Source organism: Ursus maritimus, unplaced genomic scaffold (assembly GCF_017311325.1).
Source record: "Ursus maritimus isolate PB19 unplaced genomic scaffold, ASM1731132v1 scaffold_2, whole genome shotgun sequence".
Classification (NCBI taxonomy): domain Eukaryota; kingdom Metazoa; phylum Chordata; class Mammalia; order Carnivora; family Ursidae; genus Ursus; species Ursus maritimus.
The window spans coordinates 41,044,522-41,059,490 of NW_024424452.1; the positions used below are offsets into that span (position 1 = coordinate 41,044,522).

Below are 14,969 nucleotides of genomic sequence, written 5' to 3' on the forward strand. Positions count from 1 at the left end.
ACCCCGGGTGCAAGCCTTCCACAGCGTTCTGCACACACGGCCTTGCACAGAGCGGGGAACGCTGGTGTGTCTGTTGAAAGGCTTTTCCCAGGGCAGTTACAGAGAAAGGTGAAGGGCCTCACCTGAGGTCAATGCTACCCCTTGCCCAACGCCCTGGCCTTGACTTTGTGACCCAGGGCTCCGGGGACCTCCCGGCCCAGAGCCTCCTCCCCTGCCTCAGAGCTGGCGGCCACTTCCATTCCGGCGAGTGCGCCGGGACAGGCGCCCATGCTGGACACGGGTCCAGGCGCACGTTCAAGAGCCGCACACCCCGGTCTGCATCTCGGCTCCGTGACCGACTCCCGGGCTGTGTGACTCCGAGCAAGCACGTCACCTCTCTGGGCCTCCGTTTTCCCCTTTCATGACAGAGCCAGCAGCTTCCTGACAAGGCTCCTGGGAGGCACCAGAAGACGCTCAGCACGGCGCCCGGCAGCCCGACGGGGCGGTCACTGTTCTCGGCTCCATTTCACGGCCACGGAAACGGAGCTCAGGGAAGGCGGCAACCTGCCTGAGGCCAGCAAGTGCCCGGGGCTGGCTGCCTCCCTTCCGCAGCTCCGCCGCACGGCGCCAGGGAGGCCCGGGGTGGCGAAGGCACCGCCGCCCTGCATACCTGCGAGCTCCCACCGCCACCGGCCAACAGCTGGACCATCTGCTGTACGAGATGCTGCTGAGCGCTGGAAGCCCCCGCGGCAGACGCGGCAGGAGACGCGGCAGGGGGCGCCGGCGAGGAGGTGGGGGCCTCGGGTGCAGACCCGGGGTTGCTGCCTGCCGGGGGTGCCGGGGTCCGGGACATCCCAAAGGAGCCAAGGCTGCAGGCAGGATAGACCAAGAGATGAGCCGCTGAGAAAGGGAGGGCACATGAGGTCTAGAAGGAAGGGCGGAGGGAACAGGAGAGCAGACCCTCGGACACGCGATGGCTGCGGGAAGCACCCGGGGAGGGGGCCCGAAACTTGCTGCCCCCCACCACAACCCTTACCTGGGTACCAGCCCGGGGGCCTCGGTCTGCAGGGTCTGTAGGCCCTGCTGGATCTGTAAGAGCGCCTGCATGGCCCGGGGGTTGGTGAGGACAGAGAGGGACTCCGGGTTCTGCATCTGGTGGGAAAGGGCACAGGAAGGCCATGGGAGTGGCAGGACGGAGGAGGCCACCCCAGCCCCAGGCCCGAGCTCTGCCCCGCCCTCCCACCTGCTGTCGGACCCACTCACTTGCTGGAGGAAGACCGGGAGCTGAAGGCGGAGCTGCTCCTGGAGCTGGGGGTTCCCCGCGAAGAGCGGCACATTCACCATCATCTGCCGGGGTGGAGGCAGCAGGGGAGACCTGGGCCCGCCCACCCCAAGAACCCCCACGGCCTCCCGCGGCACCCCCACCACGGCGGGAAGTGTGGCTCTTGGGGAACCCCGGAGGCCGACGTGGGGCAGTGAGAGGAGATGGAGCCACACTGGGGCGAGCCGGGGCATGCAGTGCCACGTCTGGCATTGACAGCAGTGCGCGAGTCCACAGCGCTCAGCCTGCACCGCGCCGCGTACTCGTATGAACGCACTGAACCGGCACGAGTCCGAAGGGGGAGCCGCTGCCCTGAGCGCTCACAGGAGGACAAACTGAGAGGCTCAGCTCGGGGGCGGTGGGCCTGAGACTCACACCCAGCAGCCTGGCTCGGGGCTGATTGGACCGCGCTCCCCCGTGGCAGCTGCGTACCTGGGCAGCGAAGTCGGGGTTCTGGGCCAGCGTCTGCATCATGCTACGCATGTAGGGGGCTGAGAGCACGTTCCGCATCAGCTGGGGGTTTTCAGAGATCTGCTGGAGGAGGGCCTGCATCTCTGGGCTGTTGAACACCCCTGGCATGAGGAGGAAAACAACGGAACAGGAGAAAAGGGGTCCAGATGGAAACCAGATGCTGCCGCCCTTCCATCTCCCTCCTTCCAATGCTGACTGGTTCCACAGTTCAGAAGGGCAGCCGTAGCATGGGCCCCCAAGCACGGGGGCGTGGGTCCCTGTCCCTCTGGCTTGGCCCCTCTCCCGGCTGCTCTGCAAAGGACACGCCGGTTGAAACTGGGATCTCGTTCACGCCCCCCGGACTGCTCTTGCCACAGGCTCAATGTCAGGGTTGGAAAGGGCCCGACAGAGGTCACGTACACTCATGGTTTGACACTTGTCTTGTGGCAGCAGCCCTTTCCTCAAACCAGATCTCACTCAAAAACCAAGTATGCCAACGGGCTGCTTAGAGCCTGGCAGGATGGCTGGAGCCCCTCCCTCTTGTTCCTTCCTCCTCCTGGGGATGGTCCAGACACCCCAGCACTGGAGTACAATTTTAAAGCCATGGATCAGGTTCAAATCCCTGATTTTAAAATAAGCACCCAGAGGGACTTTGGGATCAAGGTGCCCCCCCACCCCCGCCAGGGCACAGAGAAATCAGGGCATCTACCAAAGACACCCCCAGGATCATATGCACGGTCACACTACAGATACATGGGGCCTCCCCAAGGGTTGTGCAGTGCATAACCCCCACTTCTGTCCATGGCAGCTCTGCACATCCATCTCTCCCAGCCTTATACCTGCCTGCCCCAGGTGTGCCCCGGGTCCTCCCCTACACGCTCCTCCCCAGTCCAACCCACTGACGCTGGACAGCTGGACAGCACGGCTGCAAGAGCTTAGCAGGTGGGGTCGGCCCTATCTGTGAGCCATTACTCAGGCTGCTCCCAGGAACAGGAGACACGGCCCAAAGCACCCTGCAGCCTCTGAGGCTGCACAGCCCCTTCCGTGGCTTCAATACCGTCTCACCTGTCTTTAATATTCTGGAGCAGTGTAAGCCCCATGCAGTCCTGGGGCAGAGGGACCACCCTGGTGACCCCACTAAGCTCCTCCCACCCCAGGACATACCTGACCCCAGGCTAGCCGCATTGATCCCAAAAGGGTTCGAGACTGTCGGGTGCACCTGGCTGGTCCCCGATCCTCCGGTGCCCTCCCCCCCGGACCCGGGGGCCTGGGAGGTGGGGGGCGAGGGGCTCCAGGGGTTAGGGAGGGGCTCTCGGTTCTCAGTCCGCAGAGGCTGGGAGGACGAGCTGTCGGAGTTCCCGGCCAGGGAAGAGAAGGGATTGTTGCCGAACTGGGAGGAGGGAAAGGTTCTGGGTTAAGGACTGAAACAGACCAGGGGTAAGGGCCAGGCCCTCTGGGTCCTCTCACCTAACAGCCTCCCCTCCCTGGGAAAGGGACAGGGGCCTGAGACCCAGGGCAGCTCCCAACGGGCAGCTCCCCCCTCATCCTTCAGGGTGGGGGCTGGCCAGGGCTGGCGACCTGGTCACAACACCGCTCGGATAACTGGAAACTTCCCGTCTCTCCCAGTGGCTCTGAACATTTGGTCTCTCGTCTCCCCTGGGCCCTGTGGTACTTTACACGCACCCTTCCCTTGTGTAATGCCGTATCTGTCCCCTTAGCTCTTAAGGGGCAGAGACAAGGTCCTCTTTGCAGCCCTCCCCTGACACTAGCAGGTGCTCAGTTAACAACTGTTGGCTTGATGGCAGCTGGCTCTACCTCAGCCCCGATCTGCCTCTAGGCGTCCCTTTTCCCAGCCATCTGGGTCCAACACCCACTCCCCAGAACCCCCTCCTCCCCAGGTCCCCAAGATGGCATTCTGTCTGCCGCGGTGCAGACAGCGGAGCCCGTCGGTGGAGCACGTCTCTGGCCGAGCATGCCCTCCCTCCACTGCGTCCCCCACACCGTCTCCTCTTCCTCGGCCTCCTTCCTTCAGCTAAACAGCCCCCCTCAGCACCAGGCTCCCTGCTGTGTCACCCAAGGCCTGCACCCCATTTACGGTGTGCTGTCCAAGGCAGCCCCGGAAGTTCCTTCCTCCAGATCCACCGCACCCAGGAAAGAGCTCTGTGCAGGGGCATGCTTGCTGACGGAGTCCACACCTTACGCCCCTGCTCAGACTCCCACTCCTGAGGTCCCGGCTAGTCCTCACCTAAGCAGGAGGTCCCTGAGAGCTTCAGCCTCTCCTCACCATGGGGCTTCCTGCTTCTTCAAAGCCGGTCATGGGGACCAGAGCTCACCCAGGACCCTGTAGCTCTGAGCTGTGCCTCTTCTGCTTGACCAGACGCCTGCTGACGACAGGCCAGCAGGCCAGGGTCTGCACACCACAGCCTAGGGCTCTGGCCTTGCTTCCGATGTCCTGTCCTGGGGACCCACCACCGCTGGGTTCCTGGTACGCTCTAGGGCCCGAGCCTCTTTCTGACCTCCCTCCGACAACGGCTGCCATTTATTGAGCACCTACTACACGTCTGGCACATTTATTCTAATGTTTACAACAGCCCTCCAATATACCAGTTCTCAAAGTGCGGTCCTGGGACCCTGCAAGGCTGAACACTGTCTTTATCGTTTTGAGGTGCTATCTGCCTTTTTTCACTTTTGTTGTCTTCGCGAGCGTTCAGTGGCCTTTTCCAGAGGCTACATGACAGGTGACATTGCAACAGACCGAATGCAGAAGCTGAGCTGGGAGTCCAGCCATCCTGCAGTAAAGCCAGACGTTAAAGACGTCTGCAAAAATTAAAACAAGGCCACCCTCCGCTCAAGTTTTGTTTAGGAAAATGAAGTTATTTTTTCAAAGAATATGCCATGTATGTCAATGTGTAGTGGATTTACTCTCATTTTAAAGCGAATTAATAAACATTCCTTACGTTTCTCAGTTTTAATTTCAGATTCAGTGAATATTGGGTCCTCAGCAATTCCTAAGCATGTAGGGTGGTCCTGAGGCCAAAACGATCGAGAACCACTACTTTAACACGCCGCCTCCAGTCTGAAAATGTGGAAGCTAAGACTCAGAAAGGTAAAGCAACTCACTTAAACCCGCACCCCTAGAAATGCTGGCACAAGTATCCGAACACCGGTTTGCTGACGCCAAATCTCCATGCTCCCAACGGCTCTGCAGCCTGGTGTGCATCAGAATTAGCCAGAGGGCTTGTTATAAGCCTTTCTCAGCTAGTGGATTTTTTTTTTAACCAGGTGCATGCATTACTTTGATATAATTTTCAATTAAATAGTTAAATGTAATTTAAAATAAATAAATTCCTTTTGTCTTTATATAATTTTTTATTAAAATAAATTCTTTAAAAAACTCGTAGTTGATCCCTACAAGCCCTTCTAAAATTTGAAAGAGCAGTGTCAAGAATAACCAAGAAGACGTTGGAGAGTGAGGTGGGGGGGGGGGTTTACTCTACCCGATGCCCAGACTTAATTAAGACCATGTGGTATCACTGTAGGGACAAACAGACCAACGGGTCCCTGCAGAGTCAGCAAGGCGCACAGTTACTTGTGGAGACCTGCTGCAGGCCAGCAGCCTCGGGAGCAAGAAAATCTGTTGGGATAGCATGAACCACTGAGGATGTGGGGCTTTTTCTCTTCCACCAGGAAAAAGTAACATAGGATGCCACCCTCCCACCGGGGCACTGGTTTGGGGGGTGTTCAGTATAGGAAAACCCATCAAGCTGCACACCGATGATACGTGTGCCTTTCTGAAGCTATATTATTCTCCAATAAGACATTTTCTAAACGTTTTGAAAAAGCAAGTTAAAAATTATATGAACAGCACGATACCACTTCTATGAGGTTTAAAAATATGCAAATCAATGCTGTAGGTTATTTATGGATACAAACACAGGCCCTCAAAGCAGCAAAATGGTAAACACCAACTTCATGGTGCCGGTTCGCTTTGGAGAGGGAAAGGGGTAAAACGGGGCAGGGGCACCGGGAGGCTGCAATTCGATCTGTAACGTCTTATTTGCAAATATTAAACATGTCCAGGAAACTCTAAAAACCACTAACACTAGTCACCTCTGCGGTGGACAAGAGGTGGCTGAGAGATGGAAATAGAAGGACTCCTTTTGTTTACTTTGTGTAACTTCGGAACTTTGAAGTGTGTAAGCGTATAATGTAGTGTAAATTAAACTTAAAAAAAGAACCAAAAGGCACCGAAGCTATTTATGGCAACACGCTGGGGCAATGCTGTATCCTTGTCTATACTCTTTATATATTTGCAAGAATTCATAAGGCACTGTCACAAGTGCGTGTTCCCAAGCCTGATTCCTGAGACTGAGTCACTAAGTAGCTCAAAGGTGGGGACGAGGAGGCTCATTATGGATTAGCTCCCTGCGTGATGCTGATTGAGGCGACCCGTGGACCACACTTGAGACGCACTGTGCTGAGGGCGGCCATCTCACCCCAGGTCTGCCCCCAACCTTCGAGGCCCTGGTGCACAAGGCTGTCAGATCCCTCGGATGCTACACCCCCCCCCCCCACATCCCCAGGGAATTCTGCTACCTCCCGCCCCACCGCCTCGGTCCCATGCCAAGCTGGACCACCCCTGCCTATGCCATGAGAAGTGCTTCCAAGCCCAGGCCCATCCCAGAGGGCCGCAACAGAAAAGAGAAGCAGGGAGCACGCCGGGCTTGCCTGGGTCTGGGGGAGGGACTCCTGAGCCCCACCAGCCCTCCCACAGCCTGGCCCCGGCCCCACCTGCTCCCGGGCAGCACTGAACATCGGCTCTTGGATGTCGGTGTACATGCGGCGGAGGGCGTTATACCCCCCAGGGATGCTCTCCAGGTTGCTCAGAGCCCGGTCCTGGTTCCGCATCATTTCTTGCATCATGGCTGGATTCCGGGCAAGCTCCATGGTCTAGCGGAGAAGGGAGAGACGGGAAGAATCCTGAAACCAGGGGAGCACCAAGCTTGGACAAGGGTGGGCCCTGAGGAGGGGTCTGCATCAGGATTAGGGGCCAGGGCCAGGAAGTGCCCAACAGGGGCCGCGGGTCAGATAAGTCAGACTTTTTTTCTCTACGGTCACCTTGGCTCCAACCCTGCCTTCCCGTGGCTATTCCACTAGGCTTTCTGTACCGCGGTACAATGATCCCAGATGGGGTGAGGGCACGGCTCCCCTTCCTCAGGTTCAGGGGGCCCGCACCAGTGTCAGGGAGCGAAAGGAAACTGAGTAAGAATGGACACGAGAAAGAGGAGGAGGCAGCAGAGGAAATCAACATCTATTGAGCGCCTGCTACATACAGATGCCTGGCAAAGCAATGTACACAACTGACGTCTTGGGATCACCACGATACTCGTGCCAAGGAGGTGTTTCTGTCCCTATTCTGCACATGAGAAAACGGGCAGAGACTCTTGAGGACCCATAGCAGTGAGTGGTGGGCCAGGTCTCGAGGCCAGGTTGGTCTGCCTGCCCGACTTACTGTGGCTCCTGGCAGACGACCACAAGTCGGGGAGGGAAGGCATTCAAGCCAGGACGGTGCCACCAATGCCCTCTAACCCCGGCCCTCGGTTTCTGCCCAGCCAGACCTTGAGAAACCCAAGGACGGGGGCTTTCCCTTTGGAGCCAACAGCTCGGTGTCAGGAAGGGCTGGCCCGTGTCAGCGCCCGGAGACTTGCAGTCCTTGACGCAGACAACCGCACAGCTCCTTCCTGACCACACCCGACTGGGGATGCCTTCCCTGTCCTTATTCCCAAGTCCTTTCCGCACCTGCCTCCCCGAAACACCTGTATGTCTAAGACAGAACCCTGACTCCCTACCCTGTAACTCCTTCACTCACTACGTGTCTGCTAGGGACCGCCACACACCAGGCACACTGCTCTGGACCGTGAAGAAACACTGGCAAATCCTCGCGCTGAAGGAACTTACCTCCCAGTGAACCCAGACGGGTACCCACAGCTCTGCCGACATCATCTACCCTCGTCCCTCGGTGCAGCGGGCCGGGAGACACAGCTCCTGGAGGCCAGTACAGAACCGCCTCTCGGGGTCTCCGTCAGCCTCCGCCCCTGCCCAGCCCCAGGGCTCCCCGAACACCCCACTGCCTTTCACTTGCTGTCCCTCAGCCCTGAACACTCTCTTTTTCCTCCTCTGGGTCTCAGCTTGGGTGACACTTCCTCCAGAGGCCTCCTCTGAGCCCCCCTGTGCTCCCGGGGGACCCTGCGACTATCTGTACGACAGCACCGACCACGCCACGTCATCACCGCACACTTGTTCGTCCCGCTCCCCTTGAGACCACAAGTTCCGGACAGCGAGGCCTATACCCCCAGCGTTCGCCACGTGCTGCTGAGTGAGTCGGTCCACGGCCACGCCGAGGCAGGACGAGGCGGCACGGCTGGGGCCCTCTGGGTGGGTGTCCCACCCGACCCCACCCCGCCTTCCCTCGCACCCACCTGCCTCATGAGCTCCGGGTTGTTGAGCATGTGGCTGATTTCAGGGTTCCGCTCCATCAGCTGCTGCATCTGGGGGTTGGCCATGATCATGTGACGCATCAGGTCGGGGTTGGACATCATGTCCTGGACCAGAGGGTTCTCCATGATCTGCGACAGCATCTCGGGGTTGGACATCAGCTGTCTCTGCATCTGCTGCTGCAGCTCCATGAAGTTGGCGGAGCCCAGGCCCAGGCTGCCCAGGCCCAGGATGCCCCCGAAGCCAGCTGCGGGGAGGGCCGGGGTCACGGTCGGCAGCGAGACCCTGCCCCCGCCGGGCCACAGCCACTGCAGGCAGGTGTCTGCGACGGCCCTGTCTGCTCCTCGCACCTCCCCTTTCCAATCCCTCCCCGGCCCCAGCCCTGCCCCACTGCGGGCAGAGAAGGGAGCCCGGTCCACCTCGACCTCTCTGGCGGCAGAGGCCGGGCACAGCACAGACAGGCTGACCAGGGGTGGCCTGCTGAATGAGCAATAAATACTCCTCAGCTGGCTGCTGCGGGACCCCCTTGTCCCCAAACGCCAATACCCTCATCCTGCGTTCCCCACACCCCAACCCCGTTCTGTCCCTCCCTCCCAATGCTCATCCATGCTCCCATCCTCTGGGAGACCCTGGTAGACTGGTTTCCTCCCCAGCTTCGCCCAAGTACCAGTGTCTGGAATCCCATATCCAGGGGTCCCCCATCCCCATCAGACCAGGAGCAGGGGGCATGCTGCTGCCTCCTCTTGGCTCTCACCTACTCCCTAGCCCCAAAACAGGCCTGTGACCTCCTCCCCAAGGGCTTACAGAGTATGGATGCAGTGGCGCTGGGGGGTCCCTCCCCAGTCCCTGGGGAGGGACCCCCCCCACTGCTCCTGCGGCTCCCACCGCCGGCATCTGAGGAGGCGCTGCCAGAGGTGGAGGGCTGGGCAGGGGTGGCGGGTGAAGTGGGCGTGGTGGAGGGTGCCGAGGCAGGGTCTGGAGTGGAGGAGGGGGAAGCAGTGGCAGCAGCTGGATCTTGAGCCCTGAGGACAGAGAAACGAAGCCCAGCTGAAGTGAACAGGAAAGGGAAGACAAGGATTTCCTTCTGGCGCAGCTCCTGCCCTAACGTAGGCCTGAAGCAACCCTCAGGCGGGAGTGGGTGGTGCTGGGGGCAGGCGGGAAATCAGGCGGAGGGAGGAACTAGTACCATCTGCCTTCAGGGCGTTCTGGGAGAGGTAGCCGAGGTTCCTCTCCCCTGAGGGGAGACTGCAGGGCTGCCTAGCAATCCCTCCCTCCGAGAGCTCTCAGGGTACAGGTGAGCGACAGGTGAGAAAGTGAGGACCGGATGGGAAAATCAGGCCCAGGCAGCAGCTGGATCCGCTCCTGTCCCGGACTTACTTCTGAGGGGTCTTGATGACCAGATGGACAGTGAGCCCATCCTTGATGCCATGCTGGTTCAGTGTGTCCCCGTCCTTGAGGATCTTGCCTGCGAAGATCAGGACCAGCTGATCCTGCTGGGCCTTAAATTTCCTGGAGATCTCCTCTTTGAACTGCGATCAAGAGGCAGAGGTCACGGCAGAGTTTCCTTGGCCTCCACCCACCAGGGACCCTGCCCTGGGTCTGGGAAGTGCCCTCTGCAGTCTAGAACCTATCCATCCAGCTGCAGTGAGCAGCTCCTTTGTTAACCAAAGACATGGACCAGGGACAGGCTCTGTCTCGCTCAACCCCAGAAGGCTCAGCCAGTTCCCTACGCCTCCCGCCTCAGTCCCTCCCCCCAGCTCCCTGTGACTCTCTGTCCCAATTCCTCCAGCAACCTTGGACCCAGGCCTGTCTCCCTACAGCCTTCGGTTCTAGACTCCAGGTTTCCCTGCCTATGCCCAGCCTTCTTGTAACAAGCACAACACACAGACCCCAACGACCTCTAACAGCAGCGACTACTCAGGAGTTCAGAGTCTCAGTCCTGTGAGATAGATATGAACTGTCATCTCCACTTTCAGGACGAGAAAACTGATCATCAGAGCAGTTCCATGACATCCCAGGCGGACTGGAAGTCAGGTCTCGACACCAAAGCCCTGGCTCTTGACCCAATACATGGCCTCTCAGCTAAGGCGGATTTCAAAGTGAGCTCTGCAAGGCACAGGATGTAAATTCCGGAATGCAGTCATTTTATAAGGGGGCAGGGGGCAGCGATGGCACTACAGACTGGCCCAGGGAGAGTCAGACTCTCCAAATCTATCAGCTCTCCTCCGAAAACCAAACCCGAACAAACCAAACCAGGACACGCTCAGTGAAGAGTGCACTTGCTAAGCCGGGGCAGCTTCCAGATCCCTTCCTTCCAACCAGATGGCCTATCTGAAGCCCCGCCTATGAGAAATTCTGCAGCAGCCACAGGGGGTGGCGAGCACAGGCAATGTGCCCTCATCCGCTCACCCAACACACTTTTATTGAGCACCTACTGCACGCCGTAAGTCCCGGAGGGACCGAGGGCCCACCGTAACCACCTCGATTTGAAAAGGTAGGACAGATAAGAGCGGAGGGAAACGCTCCCCCAGCGCCCCGCGCCCCAGCACCCGGGGGCGCCCCTCGCCCGCTCCCCTGGCGCAGCACCGAACCCGGAGACCGTCCGGCCGCGGCCCCTCGAACCCCCGACCAGCGCTCGGGGCGCACGCTGCCCTCAGACCCGTAGTCCTTCCCCTCCCCGGTGCAAGGTGCCCCCTCCCCGCTCTCCGCCACGCCCCCAACGCAGGCCACAAGGCGAGCCCCGGCCTCGAGTCCGCCGCACGCGCCGAGCTCGCCGCAGCCGCCTCGCAGGACGCCCCCAGCCCCGCTCCTCCCCTCCCGCCCCTCCGAGAGCCTGCGGGGCCCCCGCCGCCCCGCCCGCCGCCCCGCCGCCTCGGAGCCTCCCCTCTCTCCGCAGACCCCTCCTCCGCCAGCCTCGCCGCGCGTACTACCTCCTTGACGGAGGCTCGATCGCAGATCACAATTTCCTCCTTATCCTTGGGGGTCTTGACGGTGACCCGAATGGGGGGCCTGGCCTCGGCCCCGCTCGGCTCCGCCATGCCGCCGCCTCCACCCGGCCGCCCGCCAGCCCGCCCCGGCTCCTCCTCCTCCCCGCCCGGCCGCCCGCCCGCCCGGCCGGCTCGGCTCCGGCCTCCGCCCCTCCGCCCCTCCGCCCTCCCCTGCCCTGCCCTCCCCTCCCCTCCCCGCGGCCGCGCCGCCCTCCGGACCAGCTGCGCCCACAGCGCCCCGGGCGGCCTGGGGGGGGCACTGCAGCCGGGGGTCCCGGGCCTTGCGGGGCGGCGGGGGTGGGGGGGCGGAGCGGGGCGGGCTCCCCGCGACAGCCCGCGGCCGGTCCTGCCCAGCCGCCTCCGCGGGGACCCCCGCGAAAACGCTGTGTGCCTGTCGCCGCCGCGTTTTTCCGGTTCCCGGGCCTGTCCCGACTTGGACGCTCAGTTCCCCCACATCTGGACGTCCACTCGAGGTCTCACCTCTAGGACTGCCTATGCCCCCGGAGGTCCTGCCTGCACGAAGTCTACTAAGTACGGCTCCAGAGGCCTTTCTGAGCCTTGGTCATCTCACACGGTCGTGCATAACGTAGGCAATTGCTCTGGAAAGTAACCAAACGTGTGCCTGACAAATACAGGGATTTCTTTTTTCAGTTATTGGTCGTGGACTGTCAAGCGGGCGTGCTGACTCTTCTCTCCCCGGGTGGCGGGGGGTGGGGGAGTGGGTTGTTAAACGTCCTTCCAGTCCTGCCCCTGTCCCTTCGCTCCCGCTCTTTTTCCCCCAGCAACCGCATGGTTCCCCCGGGAAAGACGAACTACACTTCCCAGGGTGCGCCGCGAGGCCACACGGAACTACAACTCCCGGCGCCTCCCGCGGCGGGGCGGTATTACGTCGCCACCCCAGAGCCGGGCCGGGACCTCCGGGTCGCGCGGCGTTCCGAAGCGGCCGGGAGCTCGGGGAGGTCCCCGCGGAGGCCCGCGGGAGGCGGCTCGGGGGCTGGCGCGGAAGTCCGGGCCTGGGAGCCGCAGGCATGCTGCGTCCCAAGGCTTTGACCCAGGTGCTAAGCCAGGCCAACACCGGAGGTGTCCAGAGCACGCTGTGAGTGCGGCCGGAGGAGGCGGGCGGCCAGCCCGCGGCGCGCAGGGGAGGGGTTTCGGGGAGGGAGGAGGGCAGAGGGGTCGCGCTCTGCCTAGACCCCTGCTTTCTGGAAGCGCCCCGGCGGGAGGTGGGACGAGAGCACAGGCGTTTTCTCGCCGCTCCGAGCACGTCCCTGTCCCTTACTGCCGCTCGCCAGGCTGCTGAATAACGAGGGATCTCTGCTGGCCTACTCCGGTTACGGGGACACGGACGCCCGGGTCACCGCGGCCATCGCCAGCAACATCTGGGCCGCCTACGACCGCAACGGGAACCAAGCGTTTAATGAAGACAATCTCAAATTCATCCTCATGGACTGCATGGTATGGAGAGGGGAGCCACTCCCTCTGTCCCCGAAGGGAATCCCCATGGGGCGACCTGGACCCCATCCTGGATGGTTGGAGGGGCAGGGACAGGGTGTCCGAGGGCTACTAAGAGTTGGTTTGCTGCAGCATTATGGTAGGTAGGGCCCTATGCAGCAAGTGGGGGTGAAAGGGAGCCGGGGACCCACGTCTGCCAGGGCTTCTGGGCTCAGCTGGCCCCTTGTCATTCATGGAGCCCTGGGTAAGTCACTTAAGCTCTCTGAACTTTCTTACCGCCTCTAACTCAGGAACAGTAATACCCCCCAACAGGAATGCTCGCACGCAGGCTTATGGTGAAGATCAAAGGGTGTAAACCGTACAGTGTTGTCACCCCAGAGTCACAGGCTCACAGAAGCACAGCAGAGTCTCCAGGCCCTAGGCCCGTCCCTTCAGTTTACAGAAGAAGCAGCTGCTGTCCAGAAAGGGGAAGTAGCCGTTAGACTGTGAATTTCCGGGAAACAGAAACTGTCTCACTCGCCTTCTTGTTGGTTCGGCCAACACATGTTTAGGTCCCTGCAGCGCTCTCAGGGATTAGGGGGAAAGTAGCAAACAGGACAAAAACTTCAGGCCTAACTTCTCATAGAGGCTCATGGTTTTACGTGTGCTGTAGAATACATATGTAAGTCAACCCTAGGATGTGAGATACCGAGAGTGCTATGCGAAACGGAAGTGAGGTGGGGCACGTATCAGGGACAGTCTCACTGAAAAGGTGACATTTCATTAAAGATCCGAACGAAGTTGGCAAGCCGTATGGCCGTCTAGGGGAAGAACATTTCTGACAGAACAGCAAGTGCAAAGGCCCTGAGGTGGAATAATGTCTGGTCAAGGATCAACAAGGTTGATGTAGCTGGAGCAGCATGGGAATAGGGGAGGTGAGTAGGAGGCGAGGCCAGAGAAGCAGGGAGCTCAGCACCTGGCTCCCAGCACACAGCAGATGCCCAATGAAAGTTTGCTGAACCAAACTGAAAAGGCCCAAGAGTGAACTCTTCCCAAAGGATTTCCACGGTCACGGGGATGACTACCTCCTCCTCACACCACGCCCAACCAAGGATGCCATCTCGGTTCTGCTGATGACTCCTGCTTGGTGCCGAAGCTAGAGTCGGTGCTGTGGGGCAGCAGCTTTCCAACGTCTTGTCCACACCGCACCCATAAGAATAGCAGCGAAGTCAGAGCCCACACCCCCCGACTAAAACAAACATGCAGTGTACTCTGTTTTTCTTCTTTTTCATGCTGACCCACCTCCTTCGTTGATTGGACCCTAGAGTCAGACTTGCAATTTGGAAAAATTTTACCGTGGGAAAGGAGAACTGTACATGGGGTTATTTGCTCCCACGTTCCTTACGGGGTCTTTGGGGTGAACCCATGATAATGACATCACCCATTTGGATAGGCCTTTGCAGTTTCAAAACTCCCTCCTGTGTACTACATCCTCACCAACTGGGATGAGGTAGGGGTCACAGAAAGAGAAACCAAGTTTCTGCGAGGTTGAGTTTCCCAGGGGAGGCTGGTTAGTCAGGAGCTGTGCTGACCCTGGAATCTGAGCTCAGGACCCTGCGTCCAGGGCTGTGGCCAGAGCCCCTCATCTGAGGCTCCTGCCATGCCCAGGGCATGGAAGGAAGAAGATGATAGTCTCTCTGAAGAGGAGCCCTTGGGGAAAGAGAGGGCTGAGGGTGCCAAGCAGAACATTACATCCCACGATATCACCCCCACTAGGAGGGCCGTGTCGCCATCACCCGGGTGGCCAACCTTCTGCTGTGTATGTATGCCAAGGAGACGGTGGGCTTCGGGATGCTCAAGGCCAAGGTGTGTATGTGCCCATCGCTCTACGACCGTGGGCCCAGCGTTTGTGCTCTTCACTGTCCACTGCCACCCCACCACCTTCCTGGAGTCAGCTGTGGGCCGACTCCCAGGAGTGGGTGGGGGCGGGGTGCTCAGCAGCGGGAGTCGGCCTGGATTGGGGATCCCTCTAGTGGCATACCGCGTGCAGGCCTGATTTCTCCTCCCCTCTTGCAGGCCCAGGCCTTGGTGCAGTACCTGGAGGAACCCCTTACCCAAGTAGCCGCCTCATAATGAGCCTTGGCTGAAGCTGGGGTCAGAAAAGATAAATGACCATTTGGAGGGGCAGGGCCCCCTGGGGAAGCCTTTTTGGGTGGTGGGGGGAAGGTGAGACTTTGTGTTTTCCAAGAATAAACTTGAACTCCTGTCTTACGTGATGACTGCTTTCTTGAACGGGAGGAGCCCAA

The 14,969-nt window shown here is 59.9% G+C and overlaps 2 protein-coding genes across 2 annotated transcripts in view; one reads left to right on the forward strand and one right to left on the reverse strand.

The window, feature by feature from the left end:
- LOC103668691 (ubiquilin-4) overlaps positions 1–11,314 on the reverse strand; it is an 18,814-nt gene extending 7,500 nt beyond the window's left edge. Inside the window, exons 1-10 of the mRNA XM_040635789.1 lie at positions 11,176–11,314; positions 9,623–9,774; positions 9,050–9,267; positions 8,230–8,492; positions 6,542–6,700; positions 2,915–3,140; positions 1,733–1,872; positions 1,243–1,326; positions 1,016–1,131; positions 650–848 (exon numbers count right to left, since the gene is read on the reverse strand). Coding sequence (XP_040491723.1) covers positions 650–848; positions 1,016–1,131; positions 1,243–1,326; positions 1,733–1,872; positions 2,915–3,140; positions 6,542–6,700; positions 8,230–8,492; positions 9,050–9,267; positions 9,623–9,774; positions 11,176–11,283 — 1,665 coding nt within the window. The 5' untranslated portion in view covers positions 11,284–11,314. The remainder of the gene's footprint in view (positions 1–649; positions 849–1,015; positions 1,132–1,242; positions 1,327–1,732; positions 1,873–2,914; positions 3,141–6,541; positions 6,701–8,229; positions 8,493–9,049; positions 9,268–9,622; positions 9,775–11,175) is intronic.
- An 803-nt stretch (positions 11,315–12,117) lies between these two features.
- On the forward strand, positions 12,118–14,934 carry LAMTOR2 (late endosomal/lysosomal adaptor, MAPK and MTOR activator 2). The gene is made up of 4 exons (XM_040635788.1): positions 12,118–12,328; positions 12,525–12,687; positions 14,440–14,529; positions 14,740–14,934. Exons 1-4 carry the CDS (start codon positions 12,261–12,263, stop codon positions 14,794–14,796), a joined length of 378 nt encoding a protein of 125 aa, XP_040491722.1. The 5' UTR covers positions 12,118–12,260; the 3' UTR covers positions 14,797–14,934.
- The last annotated feature ends 35 nt before the right edge of the window (positions 14,935–14,969 follow it).